Source organism: Rhinopithecus roxellana, chromosome 11 (genome assembly GCF_007565055.1).
Source record: "Rhinopithecus roxellana isolate Shanxi Qingling chromosome 11, ASM756505v1, whole genome shotgun sequence".
NCBI lineage: Eukaryota > Metazoa > Chordata > Mammalia > Primates > Cercopithecidae > Rhinopithecus > Rhinopithecus roxellana.
This window is the reverse complement of record NC_044559.1, coordinates 44,651,592-44,670,074: the sequence shown is the minus strand read 5'-3', so window position 1 is coordinate 44,670,074 and position 18,483 is coordinate 44,651,592. Positions and strand designations below refer to the sequence as shown.

The window sequence follows — 18,483 nt, the reverse complement described above, 5'->3', positions numbered from 1 at the left end:
AACTATATTACATTATTAAATAGCTGGTTGTAGTACCGTAGGCCATAGTGTTCAAAGCTGCCTCTGGAAAAAACCCATGATGTATATATTCCTATTCCTATCATTAAGTTCTACCATCAACACTGAAGGGATGAAAGGTACAATAATTTAATTGCATTCAATTTACTAATGGAATCACCTCTCTGAAATCAGTTTTTATTAATAGAAGCTAAGATTGCTGACATCAAACCAAATGCAGTTCCTCCTTCTGCAGTGTACCATTTTGCTTTGTAATGACAACCAAAAACCCCACATATAGGTTCAATGAGTTTGAATCATTCACTGTTAACATAACTTAAAATAATCCCCCAATTTGGTGGCCAAATTATATACGCCCTTTAAGAGAGAAGTGATCTAGTTTCACAAAGCATTTCCAATCAGAGGTCAATGACGTTAAAAGACAATTTGTAAAATAAAGGCACTAAAGGCACTAAAACAGAGAGGATCTGATCCTCTTGTGGGCTCCAAAGCCTATGCATTTCCGATCACTCACTAGTGGGCCTGTCACTTCCCTATTTCACTGTGACTAGTCCCGTGGTCTTAGAACTCCGGCCAAAGAACTAAACACGCAACTTCAAGGAAATACAAAATAGAACCTGCACCTAACGCTCCTGTTTACATTCTCCATTTTGCATCAGGGCGAAGAAAACACACAACCATGCCTAACAAGTATCAATAGTGACAGCCATGGTTTCACTCGTAGCACCCCCACGACAACCTGTAAGACCGGCGGGCGGGGCTGAGTACCTAGCCTTCTGGACTAAACGCCCGGCCTCTAGATTCCCTCCCGACCCGGTGCGCCCCTCATAAGTCTAGAAGCCTGATTTTCAGGGAGGGGCAGGCGCTGGGTTTCCACCGAGCGACTCCTGACACTGCAGGAGGCCAGGTGGGACAGCTTTGCTGCATGGGAGGCGGCTGTGCCGGGACGGCCGAGCGGCTGAGAGCGCGAAGCTACGGGGCCCGTCCCAGTGGGGAAAGAGCCCCCAGAGGCAAGAGCTCACCGGGGGCGGGAGCCGCCCGGGTCACCAGCTCCTCCGGCCGGCCCTGGTGCCCAGGGGGCGAGCCTCATGAGGTCCCGGCTTAGCCGCGAACGCCGGCCCGAGACAGAGGCTGAAAGCCCCCAGCGGCTGCGGCAGGGGGCCCGGCACCTACGTGGTCCGCGTTGCTGTTGGCGCTGTGGAAACACACAGCACTGAAGGTGTAGCCCGAAATGGACGCCGCCATGATGAAAATCTCTAGCTCCCCCATCATGCCCCGCGGAGGGCACACGGCCTTCCGGCCGGCCCGACCCCTTGGCATCATGGGAAGTGGAGTCCGCTGCGGGCAGCGGCCGAGGGCCCTGAGCCCGCCCAGTCCTGAAGGCTGAGGAACGCCTGTTCGGAAGGACCCCGGCACCTTATCCTCCGCAGGGGTGTCGCTCCCGACACGCCTCAGACAGTGATTGATAATTCCGCAAACAGTTCTTTCCCTTTGCAAGTGAAACTGGGCGCAGTGGCTCATGCCTGTAATCCCAGCACTTTGGGAGGCCGAGGTGGGTCGATCTCTTGAGGTCAGGAGTTCGAGACCAGCCTGACCAACATGGAGAAACCCCGTCTCTGTTGAAAATACAAAAATTAGCCGGGCGTGCTGGCACATGCCTGTAATCCCAGCTACTCGGGAGGCTGAGGGAGGAGAATCGCTTGAACCAGGGAGGCGGAGGTTGCGGTGAGCCGAGATCGTGCCATTGCACTCCAGACTGGGCAACAAGAGCAAAGCTTTATCTCAAAAAAAAAAAAAAAAAAAAAAGGCCAACATTTAGGCTGAGCGCGGTGGCTCACGCCTGTAATCCCAGCACTTCAGGAGGCCAAGGCAGGTGGATAACTTGAGCCTGGGAGACAGAGATTGCAGTGAGCCGAGATTGTGCCACTGCACTCTGGCTCTGTCTCAAAAAAAAATAAAAGAAAAAAGGCCAACATTTACCAAGCTCAAGGATAAAAGGACAGAGGTAATTCAGGCAAATAAACAGTTTGGTATAGTAGTGACATAATGTGATAACAGATAACACGACTGCTTTGGCTGCAGAGTTGAGACTGTAGCGTCATGGGGTGGGAGGGAAATGAAATGGTGGTTCGAGGCACCATCATCTCTCTCTCTCTCAGAATTTTGCATCCTCTTACTCACCGAGTCTGAACTGGTGGCAGTTTTGCCTCCCAAAATGGCATGTGGCAATGTTTGGAAACATTATCAGATATCATAATTTGGAGTCAGGTGCCACTGGCATCTGGTGGGTGGGTAGAGGCCGGAGAAGTGGCTAAAAATCTTACAGTGCACAACGACAGATCCACAACAAATAATTATCATCAGTGGTGACAAGGCTGAGAAACCCGGTGTTCTGCTTCAGCTTTTAATCTCCTCCTTGCCAAATCTATGCTCAACATAGCAAAATGGTCGACATTTAAATGTAAAAATTAAACCATGTTGCTTCTTGGCCAAACACACAAGTCTTGCCAAGACCTGGCCCCTATTACTTGTCTGACTTCATTACTTGCTACTGCCCCCTTTATTTACCGAGCTTCAGCTACATTAGTTTTTTTTCTGCTTCCTGGACATCCCCAGCTCATTCCACCTTAGGGCCTCTGTGCTTGCTGTTTTCTTTGCCTGGGATGCTTTTCTCCCAGGCAGCTGCATGGTTTACTATTTCCACCCTAGATGCTTTGGTGTGCCACTGAGACCTCCGGTCCACCTTGCAGGATTGAGTGATTGCTGCAGGTCAGCTGTCTCCTGTAAGTATGCCTACTTGAAGAGAGCTTCATTGCCTAAGGCCAGTCCTCCCCTTTGTGGGCATCCAGCATTCAATGCCTGGTTGAGGTAGATGAATACAGGGGAGGGCCAGGAGGATTTGGTGAAGTTCTGTTGTAGTGGTACCTCAGTCCAACTACTTCATTCAGCCAATCCTGCTTCTTTTTCTTCTCCAACAGATGATGATTCTCAGAATACTCCCTAATCAACTTCCTCCCTGTTCATCTCAGTGTCACACTTTGCTCCCTAGGAACAAAACCAATGACAACCTCTTTTAGGTTTTCACTTAGTGCTGCCACCCCCTCAGACAGTCCTTACTGGTACACTATCAAGGATTGCAACCTTTTCTCCGTGTTCTCAGTAGTACTTCCCTGTTTACTTTTCCCTTTACCACTTATCATCTAGCAGCATCTCTGTGTTATTCATCTTTCCTGTCCCTTGTCTTTCCCCCTCTCCGAGCACGTTCTGAACTTCATGAAGACAGGGATTCTTTTATTTTTATTTTTATTTTTAGATATAGGGTCTTGCTCTGTCACTCAATAGCTCACTACACCTCAAACTCCTAGACTCCAGTGATCGTCTTGCCTCAGCCTCCTCAGTAGTTGGGATTATAAACGTGAGACACCACATCTAGCAAAGACAGGGATTCCTGCTTATTTACGGTTGCATGTCCATCACCTGGAATAATGGCTGGCATGTAAATGTTGCCCAATACAGGACTGTAGAATGAATGCTGCATGAAAAAGTGAGAGGGTTTTAGGGGAGATAGTTGTGTTTGATCAGCAGGGTGCTGGAGGGGGACGGAGACAAAAGTAGCTGATAAAAGGTGTAGGCTTGCTAATAAGGAGGTGCCTAGGTTTCCTCACTGAAGAAACAATTTGGGATGTAGGAGATGAGAGAGGAAAGAGAGGCAGATGAACTGGGAAAATTTAGGGGGTGAAGGAGAAAGAGGATGAGAAGAGGAGATGAGTGGCTACAGTGAGGTTCTGGACTTTGGTGACAGAGAGATGAGGATAAAGAATTTTTAGGCTCTGACCAGGCTTGGTGGCTCACACCTGTAATCCCAGCAATTTGGGAGGTCGAGGCAGGTGGATCGCTTGAGCCCAGGAGTTCAAGACCAGCCTGGGCAACATAGTGAGACCCTGTCTCTACAGAAAAATTAAAAAATTAGCTGGGCATGGTGGTAGGCACCTGTAACCTCAGCTACTTGGGAGGCTGAGTTGGGAAGATCACTTGAGCCCAGGAAATCGAGGCTGCAGTGAGTTAAGTGATCATGCCACTAGGCCAGTGCAGTGGCTCATGCCTGTAATCCCAGCACTTTGGGAGGCAGAGGCGGGCAGATCATTTGAGGTCAGGAGTTCAAGACCAGCCTGCCAGCATGGTGAAATCCTATCTCTACTAAAAAGACAAAAAAATGAGCCAGATGTGGTGGCATGCGGCTGGAATCTCAGCTTGTCGGGAGGCTGAGCTGGGAGAATCGCTTGAACCCAGGAGGCAGAGGTTGCAGTGAGCTGAGATCATGCCACTGCACTCCAGCCTGGGTGACAGAGTGAGACCCTGTTTCAAAACAAAAAGAAAAAAAGTAGATGATGCCACTGTACTCCAGCCTGGGGGATAGAGTGAGACCCTGTCTCAAACAAACAAACAAACAAAAGAAAATCTTCAGCAAAACACCCATAGTGATAGAGCATACTCACTTAGTGGTTATGCTTGAAAACTTTATGAAAGATTGCTTGGGTCCCAATCTCAGCTCCAGAACTTACTTCTATGTGCCCTAGTTAGCTCATCTGTAAAATGAGGCTAATACTAGTATCTACCTCATGTGGCAATCTTTTTTTCTTTTTCTTTTTTTGATGGAGTCTCGCTCTGTCACCCAGGCTGGACTGCACTGGTGTGATCTCGGCTTACTGCAACCTCCACCTCCTGAGTTCAAGCGATTTTCTTGCCTTAGCCTCACGAGTAACTGGGATTTCAGGCACCCACCACCACGCCTGGCTAATTTTTTGTATTTTTAGTAGAGACGGGGTTTCACTGTGTTGGCCAGGCCGGTCTTGAACTCCTGACCTCGTGATCTGCCTGCCTCGGCCTCCCAAAGTGCTGGGAATGTGACTATCATTAGGAGTAACTGAAATAATACATTGGATGCACTGAACACAGTTCTTGGCACACAGTGACAGCTGTACGATTGCTAGCCATCATTTCTATTATCATGAATTAGTTTAAAAGGTAAGGGATCCATAGGCATTGACAAAAAAAGATTTCCAAGTACAGTATATCACTGGATATTGTTAAATGAAGATGTAAAATGCAAACATGCAAATAGTAAGATTCCATTTATATGTATCAATACAATGCAAAGCATTTCTGCATGAGAATGCCACACTTTGCTATGATGCGCCTGAAAGTGGGAACGAGAAAGTCCAGCTTCATTTGGATTATGCCCATTTGAGGAAACTGCGACTTAAGATGTTTAAATTAAGTAACTCACTCAAGGTCATACCTTGTATGGACTAAGTTGTGATTCAAGTTCAAGTTGGTTTGCCTCTACAGTCCATGATCAGGTGGGAAAATGCAAAGGAAAAGAGTGAGTGATGTCAGGCACTGAAGGAGAGGAAAACTGGGCAAGTCTTGGAGGCCTTTCAAGAGGGAATGGGAAACAAGGCATAGCTGGGGCCTGAGGAAGGGCCAAGTGCCAAATGGCTCGCGGAAGGTTTACTCAGAAGCTGCTGCAATGGCCTGAGTGGCCAAAAGGAAGTGAGCCCAGGGACCAGGAAGAGACCAAGAGGAACTGTGCAGGGAGGAAAGGAGGAGGATGATGCTCTGCTTTGGGTGACAGTGTAGATGGTCAGGGACCACCTGCAAACACAGAGGAGAAAGGGTTTGGAGGGGAGGCATGGTGTGGGGATGGTAATGCAAGTGAGTTCAGTTTTGAACACATTGAGTTTAATGTAGCAAGGGACATCCAGGCAGCTGCAATACAATAAAATAAGAGAAAATACAAATCTGGAGGGAGAGCAAGAGGTTGGAATCAGAAGTCACTAACACAGGCATATGAAAAGGTGCTGAACATCACTGATCATAAGAGAAATGCAAATCAAAACTATAATGAGATATCATCTCACTCCAGTGAAAATGGCTTCTATCGGCTGGGCGCAGTGGCTCACGCCTGTAATCCCAGCACTTTGGGAGGCCGAGGCGGGCGGATTATGAGGTCAGGAGATGGAGACCATCCTGGCTAACACGGTGAAACCCCGTTTCTACTAAAAATACAAAAATAGCCGGGCGTGGTGGCGGGCGCCTGTAGTCGCAGCTACTCGGGAGGCTGAGGCAGGAGAATGGCGTGAACCCGGAGGTGGAGCTTGCAGTGAGCGGAGATCATGCCACTGCACTCCAGCCTGGGTGACAGAGCGAGACTCCGTCTCAAAAGGCTTCTATCCAAGAGACAGGCAATAACAAATGCTGGCGAGGACATGGAAAAAAGGGGACCCTTGTATACTGTTGGTAGGAATGGAAATTAGTCAAATCATAGTAAAGAACAGTTTGGAGTTTCCTCAAAAGACTAAAAATTGAACTACCATATGATCCAGTAATCCCATTCCTGGGTATATACCCCAAAGAAAGGAAATCAGTGTACCAAAGAGATAACTGCACACCCATGTTTGCTGCAGCAGTGTTTACAATAGCTAAGGTTTGGAACCAACCTGAGTGTCCAAGAACAGATGAACGAATAAAGCAAATGTAGCATATAGACACAAGGGAACACACAAAAAAGAATGAGGGCCAAAGTTGTCTGTCTGCCAAGACAACAGAAACGTGATCATTTGCAACAACATGGATAGAACTGCAGATCATTACCTTAAGTGAAATAAGCCAGGCACAGAGACAAACATCACATGTCCTCATTTACTCATGGGATCTAAAAATCAAATCAATTGAAGTCATGGACATACAAAGTAGAAGGATGGTTACCAGAGGCTGGAAAGGATAGTGGGAGGTTGCTGGGGAGTGGGGATGGTTAATGGGTTAAAAAAAAAAAACAAAAAAAAGAATGAGTAAGACCTACTATTGGATAGCACAATAGGGTGCCTATAGTCAATAATAACTTAATTGTTTACAATAACTTAAAGAATGTAATTGTATTGTTTGTAACTCAAAGGATACATTCCTGAGGGGATGGATACCCTTTTCTCCAACGTGCTTATTTCATATTGCATGCCTGTATCAAAACATCTCATGTACCCCATAAATATATACACCTATGTACTCACAAAAATTATTTTCATTTATTTATTTATATGTATTTATTTTGAGACAGAGTCTCACTCTGTCTCCCAGACTGGAGTGCAGTGGTGCGATCTCGACTCACTGCAAGCTCCACCTCCCAGGTTCATGCCATTCTCCTGCCTCAGCCTCCCGAGTAGCTGGGACTACAGGCGTGAGCCACCACGCCCAGCTAATTTTTTTTGTATTTTTAGTAGAGATGGGGTTTCACCATGTTAGCCAGGATGGTCTCAATCTCCTGACCTCGTGATCTGCCCGCCTCAGCCTACCAAAGTGCTGGGATTACAAGCGTGGGCCACTGCGCCTGGCTGACCTAAAACTCTTAAAGGCTCACTCAGCCCCACTCAAGCTTGCTTTCTCTAGCATCTAGAACCTAGAAAAGATCAAAAGAACCGCTTGCCCAGCACTAATTGACCGTGGCATCACGTGGTTTTATTGCTCTGTAATAAGGTTACTAAAGTTCTTTCTTGAAAATTTTTTTTTTTTTTTTTTTTTGAGACGGAGTCTCGCTCTGTCACCCAGGCTGGAGTGCAGTGGCCGGATCTCAGCTCACTGCAAGCTCCGCCTCCCGGGTTTACGCCATTCTCCTGCCTCAGCCTCCCGAGTAGCTGGGACTACAGGTGCCCGCCACCTCGCCTGGCTAGTTTTTGTTTTTGTATTTTTTGGTAGAGACGGGGTTTCACCGTGTTAGCCAGGATGGTCTCGATCTCCTGACCTCGCGATCCGCCCGTCTCGGCCTCCCAAAGTGCTGGGATTACAGGCTTGAGCCACCGCGCCCGGCCAATTTTTGGCTTTTTAGTAGAGATGGGGTTTCGCCATGTTGGGCAGGCTGGTCTCGAACTCCTGACCTCAGGTAATCTGCCTGCGTCAGCTTCCCAAAGTTCTGGGATTACAGGTTTGAGTCACTGTGCCCGGCCTTTTGTTTAATCACTATGCACATGGATTTCCATTTCCCTTTTTTTTTTTTAATACAGAGTCTCACTCTGTCGCCAGGCTAGAGTGCAGTGGCGCGATCTCCGCTCACTGCAATCTCCATCTCCCGGGTTCAAGTGATTCCCCTGCCTCAGCCTCCCGAGTAGCTGGGACTACAGTCACCCGCCACCATGCCTGGCTAATTTTTTGTATTTTAGTAGAGACAGGGTTCCACCGTGTTGGCCAGGATGGTCTCTATCTCCTGATCTCGTGATCTGCCCGCCTCGGCCTCCCAAAGTGCTGGGATTACAGGTGTGAGTCACCGCGTCTGCCCTCCCATGTGCCTTTTACCTTACCCTATTACTAGTGGCTGCCTGAAGATCTCAGAACACCATGTATAGGAGATGCGCTTTCGATCCTAGGAAGGATTTCTAACGCTGTTTTATCTTTAGGGACTTGCTACTGCGCTTCTGTCTGCCAAGCCAACAGAAACGTGGCTTAGCAAACAATGCTTTTTGGTTGGAAGGCAGTCTCGCTAGGGGTCTTTGGGGGCCTTTCCTAGGACATTGGACCAACAGTATTTCATAGCTACTACAGAAAATACCCCAGACTTTGGCCCATAAGATCTCTCGTATTATACTGCAGATCTACCAATGGCAGTCAGACCTAGAGGCAGATGCAATCTCCGGTTCGCGGGTTGGGAGCAGTCTTGTGGAACAAAGTCACCGCCTAGTTTTAACATGGTACAGGGAGGGAACACACAGAGGTTCAGATTGAGGCGAGAGGCCAAGCGCGGTGGCTCACACCTGTAATCCCTGCACTTTGGGATGGCCAAGATGGCCGAGGCGGGCGGATCACTTGAGGTCGGGACTTGGAGAGAGCAGCCTGACCAGTATGGAGAAACTCCATCTCTACTAAAAATACAAAATTAGCCAGGTGTGGTGGCGCACGCCTGTAATCCCAGCTACTCGGGAAGTTGAGGCAGGAGAATCGCTTGAACTCGGGAGGCGGAGGTTGCGGTGAGCTGAGATGGCGCCATTGCATTGCACTCCAGCCCGGGGGACAAGAGCGAAACTTCGTCTCAAACAAACAAACAAACAAACAAAAAACCCCAAAAAACCCCAAAACACTTAGACAAGGCCAGGTGCCTGGGTCGAGGCCAGGCATCCTCTCACTTAGCAGTCTTTCTTTCACACCACACTGATCGCCGTGTTTGGCATATTGTGGGGAGTTGCAGGGCATTCCCTTCCCTGGACATAAATTTCCACCGTTTACCGGTGACATCAAATCACAAGAGGCCAGAACGCAATTTTGAAGTCAGAATCTCAGCCAGAAACGAAGTTGGCCTCTTGTCGAGGAGCCAAATAACTGGATGGACGCTCTCATCCGCTTCGCAGACGGGCGCACACGGTGCAGAGGTGAGCTGATTTCTGCGTTTGGGTAGAGCGGCGTCGGCTTTAGGTGTCCACGGTACGGAAGCTAGCCTTTTACCAAAATGCAATACCTCTAATGGTCCCTCACAAACAGCAGTCCCCAAATACAGCCGCGCTTGGACCTCGACGAAGGGGGTACCACTAACGCTTTGGGGAGAGCCCACGGTCCGCGCCGGCGCCTGGAGGCCGGGTACAGCCCGGAGGGCTTCGCGTCCCCAGCCCAGCCCCAGCGCGGGGGCATGGAGCAGTCGAGAGGGCGGCCTCCCGCCGCCTAGAGGCGCCGGCCCGCTTGTCCGCTCTGCCTGTGCCCCGTCTCTATGGCGGAGCCAACGGCCGTCCAGGACGTGGAGCGAGATGAGCTTGGATGCTGACGGCGGCAGTGGCGCTGAGGTGGCTGCGCTGTCGGACAAGGGCAGTCCCGGGGAGGACGGTTTCGTCCCGTCGGCCCTGGGGACCCGCGAGCAGTGAGTGTGACGCTGGGCAGGGGAGGATGAGCCGTGCCGCCCTGCCTGGGCCCCGAGAAGGGGACGGCGGGGTAGAGACCCGAGGCTCGGGGACAGGGAGACCCTCGGGAGCATGACGGGAGCAGGGCCACCTGGCGGGGGTCTCAGGGGGATTTGAAAGAGTGGAATCTCTAGGGGTCGCCCTGCGCGGTTAACCGACGTTTCAAGCGATTGGAGCCCAAGGGGCTTGTGGATGCGGGACAGGCTTTGAAGCTCCTGGGAGGCCTTCTGAGAGTCTCGAACCTGAGGCCCAGGCTTGGGGGAAAGGGGGAGAGGGCGAGGCTGGCGAATAGGGCTGGTCGGCGAGAGTGAGAGACCGAAGGAGAAGTGCTGGGCCTGGGAGCTGAAAAGGCTAAGGGTAGGAGGGGAGAGATGTGGGATCTAGAAGTGGGGTGGGAATAGCGGATGGCCCGAGGCGGGAGCGAGGAAGATAGTGGGGGATCATGGGGTGAGAGAAAGCCATCTGACGTAAAACAGACGCTCAGGAATTATTAAATGAATTAATGTGGGTGGATCAATGACTGCAGGGAACGCTGGGGAGAGGTAAATCGGCGGGATGAGAGGGAGCAGGGATTCTAGAGAATCATTGTAGGAAAAGACAAGGCAAATGAAAAGGATCCGGAGGGCCGGGCGCGGTGGTTCACGCCTGTAATCCCAGCGCTTTGAGAGGCCGAGGCGGGCGGATCACGAGGTCAGGAGATCGAGACTAGCCATGACCAACATGGTGAAACTCCGTCTCTACTAAAAATACAAAAATAAGCCGGGTGTGGTGGCGCACTCCTGTAGTCCCAGCTACTCGGGAGGCTGAGGCAGGAGAATCGCTTGAACCCGGGAGGCGGAGCTTGCAGTGAGCGGAGATCGCGCCACTGCGCTCCAGCCTGGCGACAGAGCGAAACACCGTCCCAAAAAAGAAAGAAAAGCGTTCAGAGAAAATTTAAACGGAGGGCTAGAAGACTGGAATAGGCAGAGACAAATAGCACGGGGAAGAGACTGTGTGCCTGCACGCTTGAGACCAGATGTGCTTGTTTCATCAAGTTTTGAACTTGGGTCAGGGACTTAGGGATACGTGGACAAATGTCTGTGTTTTTTTAGGCTAAAACTTATTGTTGTGCATCAGATACTGTCCTAAATGCTTTACATGTACAGTATAAATGTATTCTGCTTGCCCACGTATTTCATTCTTTTAACTCAAGGATGTTAAAAGATTGAACTATGTGTACTTATTAATAACACTAGTGATGTTTTAAACCTCTGTCATAAATAGCTCTGCAATGTATTAGAAACATACATTTAATTCATAATACAGTTTAATTCAAAAGTCTCGCTTTGCATTTCATTGTTTACATAGTTGGGATGCTGTCTATGAGAGAGAACTGCAAACTTTCCGAGAATTTGGAGATACAGGTGAAATCTGGTGAGTTAGGAAAAGAATCAAGTTATAATCTAGAAGATTGTATGTATATGTGTGTGTGTTTAAAAAAATATGTATATATTCAAGTGCTTATACCTAAAGAAAGCCTAAAAATCCTGGGAACCCTGGATTAAGTCTGACTTTAGTGGGTAGATTTAAAGTATGTCTCTTCTTTTATTATTTTTTATTTTTTACTTTTTATTTATTTATTTATTTATTTTAGAGAGGTAGGGTATCATACTGTCATCCAGGCTGGAGTACAGTGGCATGATCATCATAGCTCACTACAACCTGTACCTCCTGGGCCCAAGTGATCTTCCTGCCACAGCCTCCTGGGTAGCTGTGACTATAACTACGTGCCACCATGCCCAGCAAATTTTCTTTTTTGTAGAGACAGGGTCTCACTGTGTTACCCAGGCTGGTCTCAGACTCCTGGCCTCAAGCAGTCCTCCCACTGTGGACTTCCAAAGTGTTGGGAGAATGGGTGTGAGCCCTCTTTTAAAATCTCACATTTACATTTGATGACAACATTTCACCCTGTAGTTGTCCTTTTTCAATAAACAATAAAATTTTGAGCCCCCAACACCTACAAGTGTTAATGCTGATACAGAGAAATGTTAGAAACATACTGACCTTGTCTATTCTGTTGTATTCCTGGAGGTGGTTTCTTCTAAATTACAGTAGAGACAAAGCTTAAGCAGTCACGGATGTTTTCACTTTCAAATAAGAGTTTGAGCATATGGTATAAATAGCTTAAATGGAATATAGTGGTGACTTTTGCTCTGTACCCCTCAGTTATTTGACTGATTCTCTCTAACAGGTTTGGAGAAGAGAGTATGAATCGACTAATAAGGTGGATGCAGAAACACAAGATTCCATTGGATGCTTCAGTGCTTGATATTGGAACTGGAAATGGTGTTTTCCTGGTTGAACTTGTTGGTACTTTTAGTATTTGTTTGTTAGAGACAAATTTTAAAATGAAAATTTTTAAAAGCCCTGCAATTGTGGATATTAACCATCTAAATATAAAATAGTAAAGCAGTCATACTTTGAGAAGTCACATAGTACAAAAGGGAGGCTACATGGATTGTGAGAGAACCTAGGTAGTCTGAGTCCTAGTCTTGACGCTTCTGGCTATAGCTTATTCTTGAGCAAGCCACTTAATTTTTCTAGGCTTCAGTTCTTCCCTAAGAGTTGTAACTAGGTGATTGCTATTGGTTTCTTGTAGCTCAAAACTCTGGAAATATATGTGTGTGTGTGTGTGTATAAAAATATATATAAATATATATAAAAATATAAAAAATATATAAATATATATAAAAAATACATAAATATATATATAATATATATAAATATATATATAAATATGACCTTCTGCCATTCCAGTACGACATACATATCTTAGGTGAGCATGTGGTTTGAAAAGCGCATTTTGTCCGTGAAACTGTGTTTTGGTAAACATTCCACTGCTAGCTAAACCATCACTGTTGTATGCCTATAGTGTGCTCTTGCTATGCTGTGTGCTATGGAGGAATTAGAAGACTTAGGTTTCATCCTAGATAGTTTTACAGTCTTAATTAGTACAGAAATAAACATAAGAGTGAAATTTGTTGAGTAACCACCACGTGCCAAGCCTTCATGTTTGGCATTGGCAACATGAAAATTTAGACTTTGTGCTTGAATTGTTTACATTACAATAGAGTATGTACTGACATAGACAGTTGTGCTATCACTTGATGCATGCAGTAATACACTGAATATAGAAAAGAGGGTGATTAATTTTGGAGTGGAAGGATAGGGAAGCATCTTGGAGGAGTTAATATCCAAGTTGGGTGGAAATTTCAAGGACAGTATGGTGACCTAGTGGAGTGTAAAGAGGGAGAAAATTTCAACTAATGGAAATATTATCTAAAGGCATGAAGGCTGAAGCAGTATTTTATGTTCTGGGCCTGTAAATAATGTGACAAATTGAAATACAAAGTATCCGTGGGGATGGACAGACATGAGGATTAAGTTAAAGATGGGAACCATATTATGCTTTGCCATGCTTAAGAGCTTCGATTTTGCATTTAGGCTATGGGGAATTGTTAAAGTGTTTTTAGTAGTGGAATATGATTAGAAATACTTGAAATAACCCTTTTTGAAACATTGAGATATAGTATGTATACATTAAAGTGCACAAATCAGAAGTGTACAGCTAAGTGAATTATCAGAAAGTGAATACATTCACGTTAACAATCACCTGGTCAAGATGTAAAATATTACAGAACTCTAGAAATTCCCCTTGAACTCCCTACCAATTATTACTCCGTCCTTCCTTTTTTTTTTTTTTTTAGGTAGGGTCTCACTTTGTCACCCAGGTAGGAGTGCACTGGTGTGATCATGGCGCATTGTAGCCTCAACCCCTCAGGCTCAAGTGATCCTGTCTTCTCATTTTTTGATTTTTTTTGTAGAGACAAGGTCTCACTCTGTTGCCCAGACTGGCCCTCCTTCCTTTTTAAAAGTAACCACTATCTACCAATCATGAACCAAAGATGAGTTTTAACATCAGATTAATTTGCCTGTTTTCACTTATACCTTTGAAGGTATAAATGAAACTCTTTAGGATGTGCTATTTCTGGTGTCTTTCAGGTTTTTTTTTTTTTTGGAGACGGAGTTTTGGCTGTTATCGCCCAGGCTGGAGTGCAGTGGCACGATCCTGGCTCACGGCAACCTTCACCACCTGGGTTCAAGCAGTTCTCGTGCCTCAGCCTCCTGAGTAGCTTGAATTACAGGCACACGCCATTATATCTGGCTATGTAGTTCATTTTTATTGCTGTATAAGATTCCTTTGTGTCTGGGCACGGTGGCTCATGTCTGTTATCCGAGCACTTTGGGAGGCTGAGACAGGTGGATCACGAGGTCAGGAGATTGAAACCATCCTGGCTAACATGGTGAAACCCCATCTCTAGTAAAAATACAAAAAATTAACTGGGAGTGGTGGCGGGCACCTGTTTTCTCAGCTACTCGGGAGGCTGAGGCAGGTGAATGGTGTGAACCTGGGAGGCAGAGTTTGCAGTGAGCGGAGATCAGCCTGGGCAACAGAGTGAGACTCCATCTCAAAAAAAAAAAAAAAAGATTCCTTTGTACAATGATATCAGTTTCATTTATTATTTGTTTACTTACATAGGTTCTTTTGAGTTTTAAAAGTTTACTGGTAGAGGCTAATGATTTATCCTTCAAGATTAATAGCCTATAGATTTTTTTCTTTCTTTTTTTTTTGAAATGGAGTTTCACTCTGTAGCCCAGGCTGGAGTGCAGTGGTGCCATCTTGACTCACTGCCACCTCTGCCTCCTGGGTTCAAGCAATTCTCCTGCCTCTCAGCCTCCCAAGTAGCTGGGACTACAGGCGCGTACCACCATGTCCAGCTAATTTTTTTGTATTTTTAGTAGAGACAGGGTTTCACCCTGTTGGCCAGGCTGGTCTTGAACTCCTGACCTCAAGTGATCTGCCTGCCCTGGCCTCCCAGAGTGCTGGGATTACAGGTGTGAGCCACCGTGCCCGGCCAGTTTGTAGATTCTTTTAGGCTTTCTTCACTTATATACACAATGAATAGTGGCAATTTTATTTTTTTCTTCCCAATCCTTTATAAATTTTCCCCTTATTACATTGTCTAGGACCTGCAGTAGAATGTTGAAAAGAAGTGGTGATAGAAGACGTCCTTGTCTTTTTTTTTTTTTTTGAGACGGAGTCTCGTTCTGTCACCTGGGCTGGAGTGCAGTGGCCGGATCTCAGCTCACTGCAAGCTCCGCCTCCCGGGTTACGCCATTCTCCTGCCTCAGCCTCCCGAGTAGCTGGGACTACAGGCGCCCGCCACCTTGCCCGGCTAGTTTTTTGTATATATTTTTTAGTAGAAACGGGGTTTCACCATGTTACCAGGATGGTCTCGATCTCCTGAGCTCGTGATCCGCCCGTCTCGGCCTCCCAAAGTGCTGGGACTACAGGCTTGAGCCACCGCGCCCGGCCACCAACCTTGTCTTTTCCCTTTCAGAAAATGCTTTCAGTATTTCAGTCTTAGGTGTGATGTTAGCTGTTTGTTTTGTAGATAACTCCATATCAGATTAAAGAAGCTATTCCTGCTTTGCTAAGAGAGGGGTGTGTGTGTGTGTGTGTGTGTGTATGTATATATGTATGTATGTGTGTTTCTTGTTTTTTTTTTTTTTGAGACTGAGTCTCACTCTGTCACCCAGGCTGGAGTGCAGTGGTACAGTCTTGGCTCACTGCAAGTTCCACCTCCCAGGTTCAAGTGATTCTCGTGCCTCAGCCTCCCCAGTAGCTGGGATTACAGGTGTGCACCACCACACCCAGCTAATTTTTTGTATTTTTAGTTGAAATGGGATTTCGTCATGTTACCTAGGCTGGTCTCGAACTGCTGAGCTCAGGTGATCTGCCTGCCTTGGCCTCCCAAAGTGCTAGGATTACAGGTGTGAGCCACCACACCTGGCTGGTTTCTTTTTTCTTTTTTAATTTGGAGATGGAACCTCACTCTGTCTCCTGGGCTGGAGTGCTGTGGTGTGATTACAACTCCCTGCAGCCTTGAACACTTGGGCTCAAGCAATTCTCCTGCCTTGGCTTCCCAAGTAGGTGGGATTATAGGCACCCAACACCACACTTGGCTGTGTGTGTGTTTCTTATGAATCTTGTTGTTTGTCAAATGTTTTTCCTGTTATCAAGATAATCAAGTAATTTTTCTCTTACAGTCTATTAATGTTGATAAATTATGTTGGCCCATTTTCAAATGTTAAGTGTATTTCTGGAATAAACCAAACTTATATATGCCACTAGATTCAGTTTAATATTTTGTTTAGGATTTTTGCAGCTGTCTCCTGATGGAGATTGTCCTGTAATTTTCTTCTGATGCTATTGTCAAGTTCTGTTGTCAGGTTATGCTGGTATCATTAGTTGAAATTCTATTTTTTGAAATTTTAAGAATGGTGTTACTCGTTGGGCGCAGTGGCTCATGCCTGTAATCTCAGAACTTTGGGAGGCCGAGGTGGGCGGATCATGAGGTCAGGAGATCAAGACCATCCTGGCTAACACAGTGAAACCCTGTCTCTACTAAAAATACATAAAATTAGCTGGGTGTGGTGGCAGGCGCCTGTAGTCCCAACTACTCGGGAGACTGAGGCAGGAGAATGGCTTGAAGCCGGGAGGCCAAGCTTGCAGTGAGCCGAGATTGTACCACTGCACTCCAGCCTGGGCGATAGAGCAAGACTCTGTCTCAAAAAAAAAAAAAAAAAAAAAAAAAAAGTGTTACTTCTTCCTTAAATGTTTGTTAGAATTCACTGGTGAAACCACCTAGATGAAGGGTCGTTTTTGGGAAGTCTTTCTTTTTTGAGGTGAATTTTTCTTTTCCTTTTCTTTTTCTTTTTTGAGACAGAATCTTGCTCTGTCACCCAGGCTGGAGTGCAGTGGTGCCATCTTGGCTGACTACAGCCTCTGCCTCCTGGGTTCAAGCGATTTTCCTGCCTCAGCCTCCTGAGTAGCTGGGATTACAGGCATATACCATGCCTGGCTAATTTTTATATTTTTAGTAGAGATGGGGTTCTGCCATGTTGGCCAGCTGTTCTCAAACTCCTGACCTCAGGTGATCCATCTGCCTGCTTTGGCCTCCTGGAGTGCTAGTATTACAGGTGTGAGCAACTCTGCCTGGCCTGAACTTCTTAATTGAAGTGTAGTTTATGTAGAAAGGTGAGCATAAGTGGTACAAAATGAACCCCTTGGGTTATTCACCAACGCTACTAAAAAAAATAAGACATTTCTAGTACCATAGAAGCCTCCTTGTGGCCTCTCCCACTCCTTCCCTTCTAAAGGTGACCACTGCTGTCACTTCTATCATCAGATAGTAGGCTGTTTTTGATATTAACTGTAGTAGCTTCTTACGGTTTTAATTTGCATTTCTCTAATGAGTAATGATGTTGGGCACCTTTTCATGTGCTTATTTGCCACCTGTATATCTTTTTTTAAGATGGAGTCTCGCTCTGTTGCCCAGGTTAGAGTACAGTGGGATGATCTTGGCTCACTGCAACCTTCACCTCCCGGGTTCAAGTGATTCTTGTGCTTTAGCCTCCTAAGTAGCTGGGATTACGTGCGCCAGCACGTTCGGCTAATTTTTTTGTATTTTTAGTAAACACAGGTTTTACCATGTTGGCTAGGCTGGTCTCGAACTCCTGACCTCAGGTGATCTACCCACCTTGGCCTCCCAAAGTGCTGGGATTACAAGTGTAAGCCACCATGCCCGGCCTGTTTATCTTGTTTAGTAAAATGTCTGTTCAGATCTTTTGCCCATTTTTAAATTGGGTTGTTTACTTACTAAGTTTTGACAATTTTTAATGTGTTCTGGATATAAGTTCTTCACCAGGTACAGGATTTGCAGATGTTTTCTTCTATTCTTTGGCTTATCTTTTCATTTGCTTAACAGTATCTTCTAAAGAGCAGAAGTTCTTAATTTTGATGAAGTCCAATTAATTTTTTCCTTTTTTGGATCCTGCTTTTGTTGTCATATTAAAGGACTCTGCCTAACCCAGAGTCACTTATAACTCCTGTGTTTTTGTTTAAAGTTTTAACATTTTACCTTTTACATTCTTTTTTTTTTTTTTGAGATGGAGTCTTGCTGTGTCACCCAGGCTCGAGTGCAGCGGCATGATCTTGGCTCACTGCAACCTCCGCCTCCTTGGTTCAAGCGATTCTTCTGCCTCAGCCTCCGGAGTAGCTGGGACTACAGGAGCACACCACCATGCCCGTCTAATTTTTGTATTTTTAGTGGAGATGGAGTTTCCCCACGTTGGCCAGGATGGTCTAAAACTCCTGATCTCGTTATCTGCCCACCTTGGCCTCCCAAAGTGCTGGGAGTACAGGGGTGAGCCACCGCGCCCAGCCTACCTTTTACATTTAGACCTTTTTTTTTTTTAAGATGGAATCTTGCTCTGTCTTCCAGGCTGGAGAGCAGTGGCCTGAAGTGAGCAGAGGCTTACTTCAACCTCTGCCTTTGGGGTTCAAGGAATTCTCCTGCCTCAGCCTCCTGAGTAGCTGAGATTATAGGTGTGTGCCACCATGCCTTGCTAATTTTTGTATTTTTAGTAGAGA

The 18,483-nt window shown here is 46.3% G+C and overlaps 2 protein-coding genes across 4 annotated transcripts in view; one reads left to right on the top strand and one right to left on the bottom strand.

Moving 5' to 3' along the window:
- Positions 1-1,302, bottom strand: part of ABRAXAS2 (abraxas 2, BRISC complex subunit) — a 29,892-nt gene extending 28,590 nt beyond the window's left edge. The window contains exon 1 of the mRNA XM_010357611.2: positions 1,192-1,302. Coding sequence (XP_010355913.1) covers positions 1,192-1,290 — 99 coding nt within the window. The 5' untranslated portion in view covers positions 1,291-1,302. The remainder of the gene's footprint in view (positions 1-1,191) is intronic.
- Positions 1,303-9,689: 8,387 nt separating this feature from the next.
- EEF1AKMT2 (EEF1A lysine methyltransferase 2) overlaps positions 9,690-18,483 on the top strand; it is a 34,576-nt gene continuing 25,782 nt past the window's right edge. The window contains exons 1-3 of one of the 3 annotated variants that reach the window (XM_030941403.1): positions 9,690-9,907; positions 11,295-11,360; positions 12,178-12,296. In XM_030941403.1, the coding sequence (XP_030797263.1) occupies positions 12,240-12,296 (57 nt within the window). In that variant the 5' untranslated portion in view covers positions 9,690-9,907; positions 11,295-11,360; positions 12,178-12,239. The remainder of the gene's footprint in view (positions 9,908-11,294; positions 11,361-12,177; positions 12,297-18,483) is intronic. The other 2 variants (XM_030941404.1, XM_010357598.2) reach the window with 2 other exon arrangements.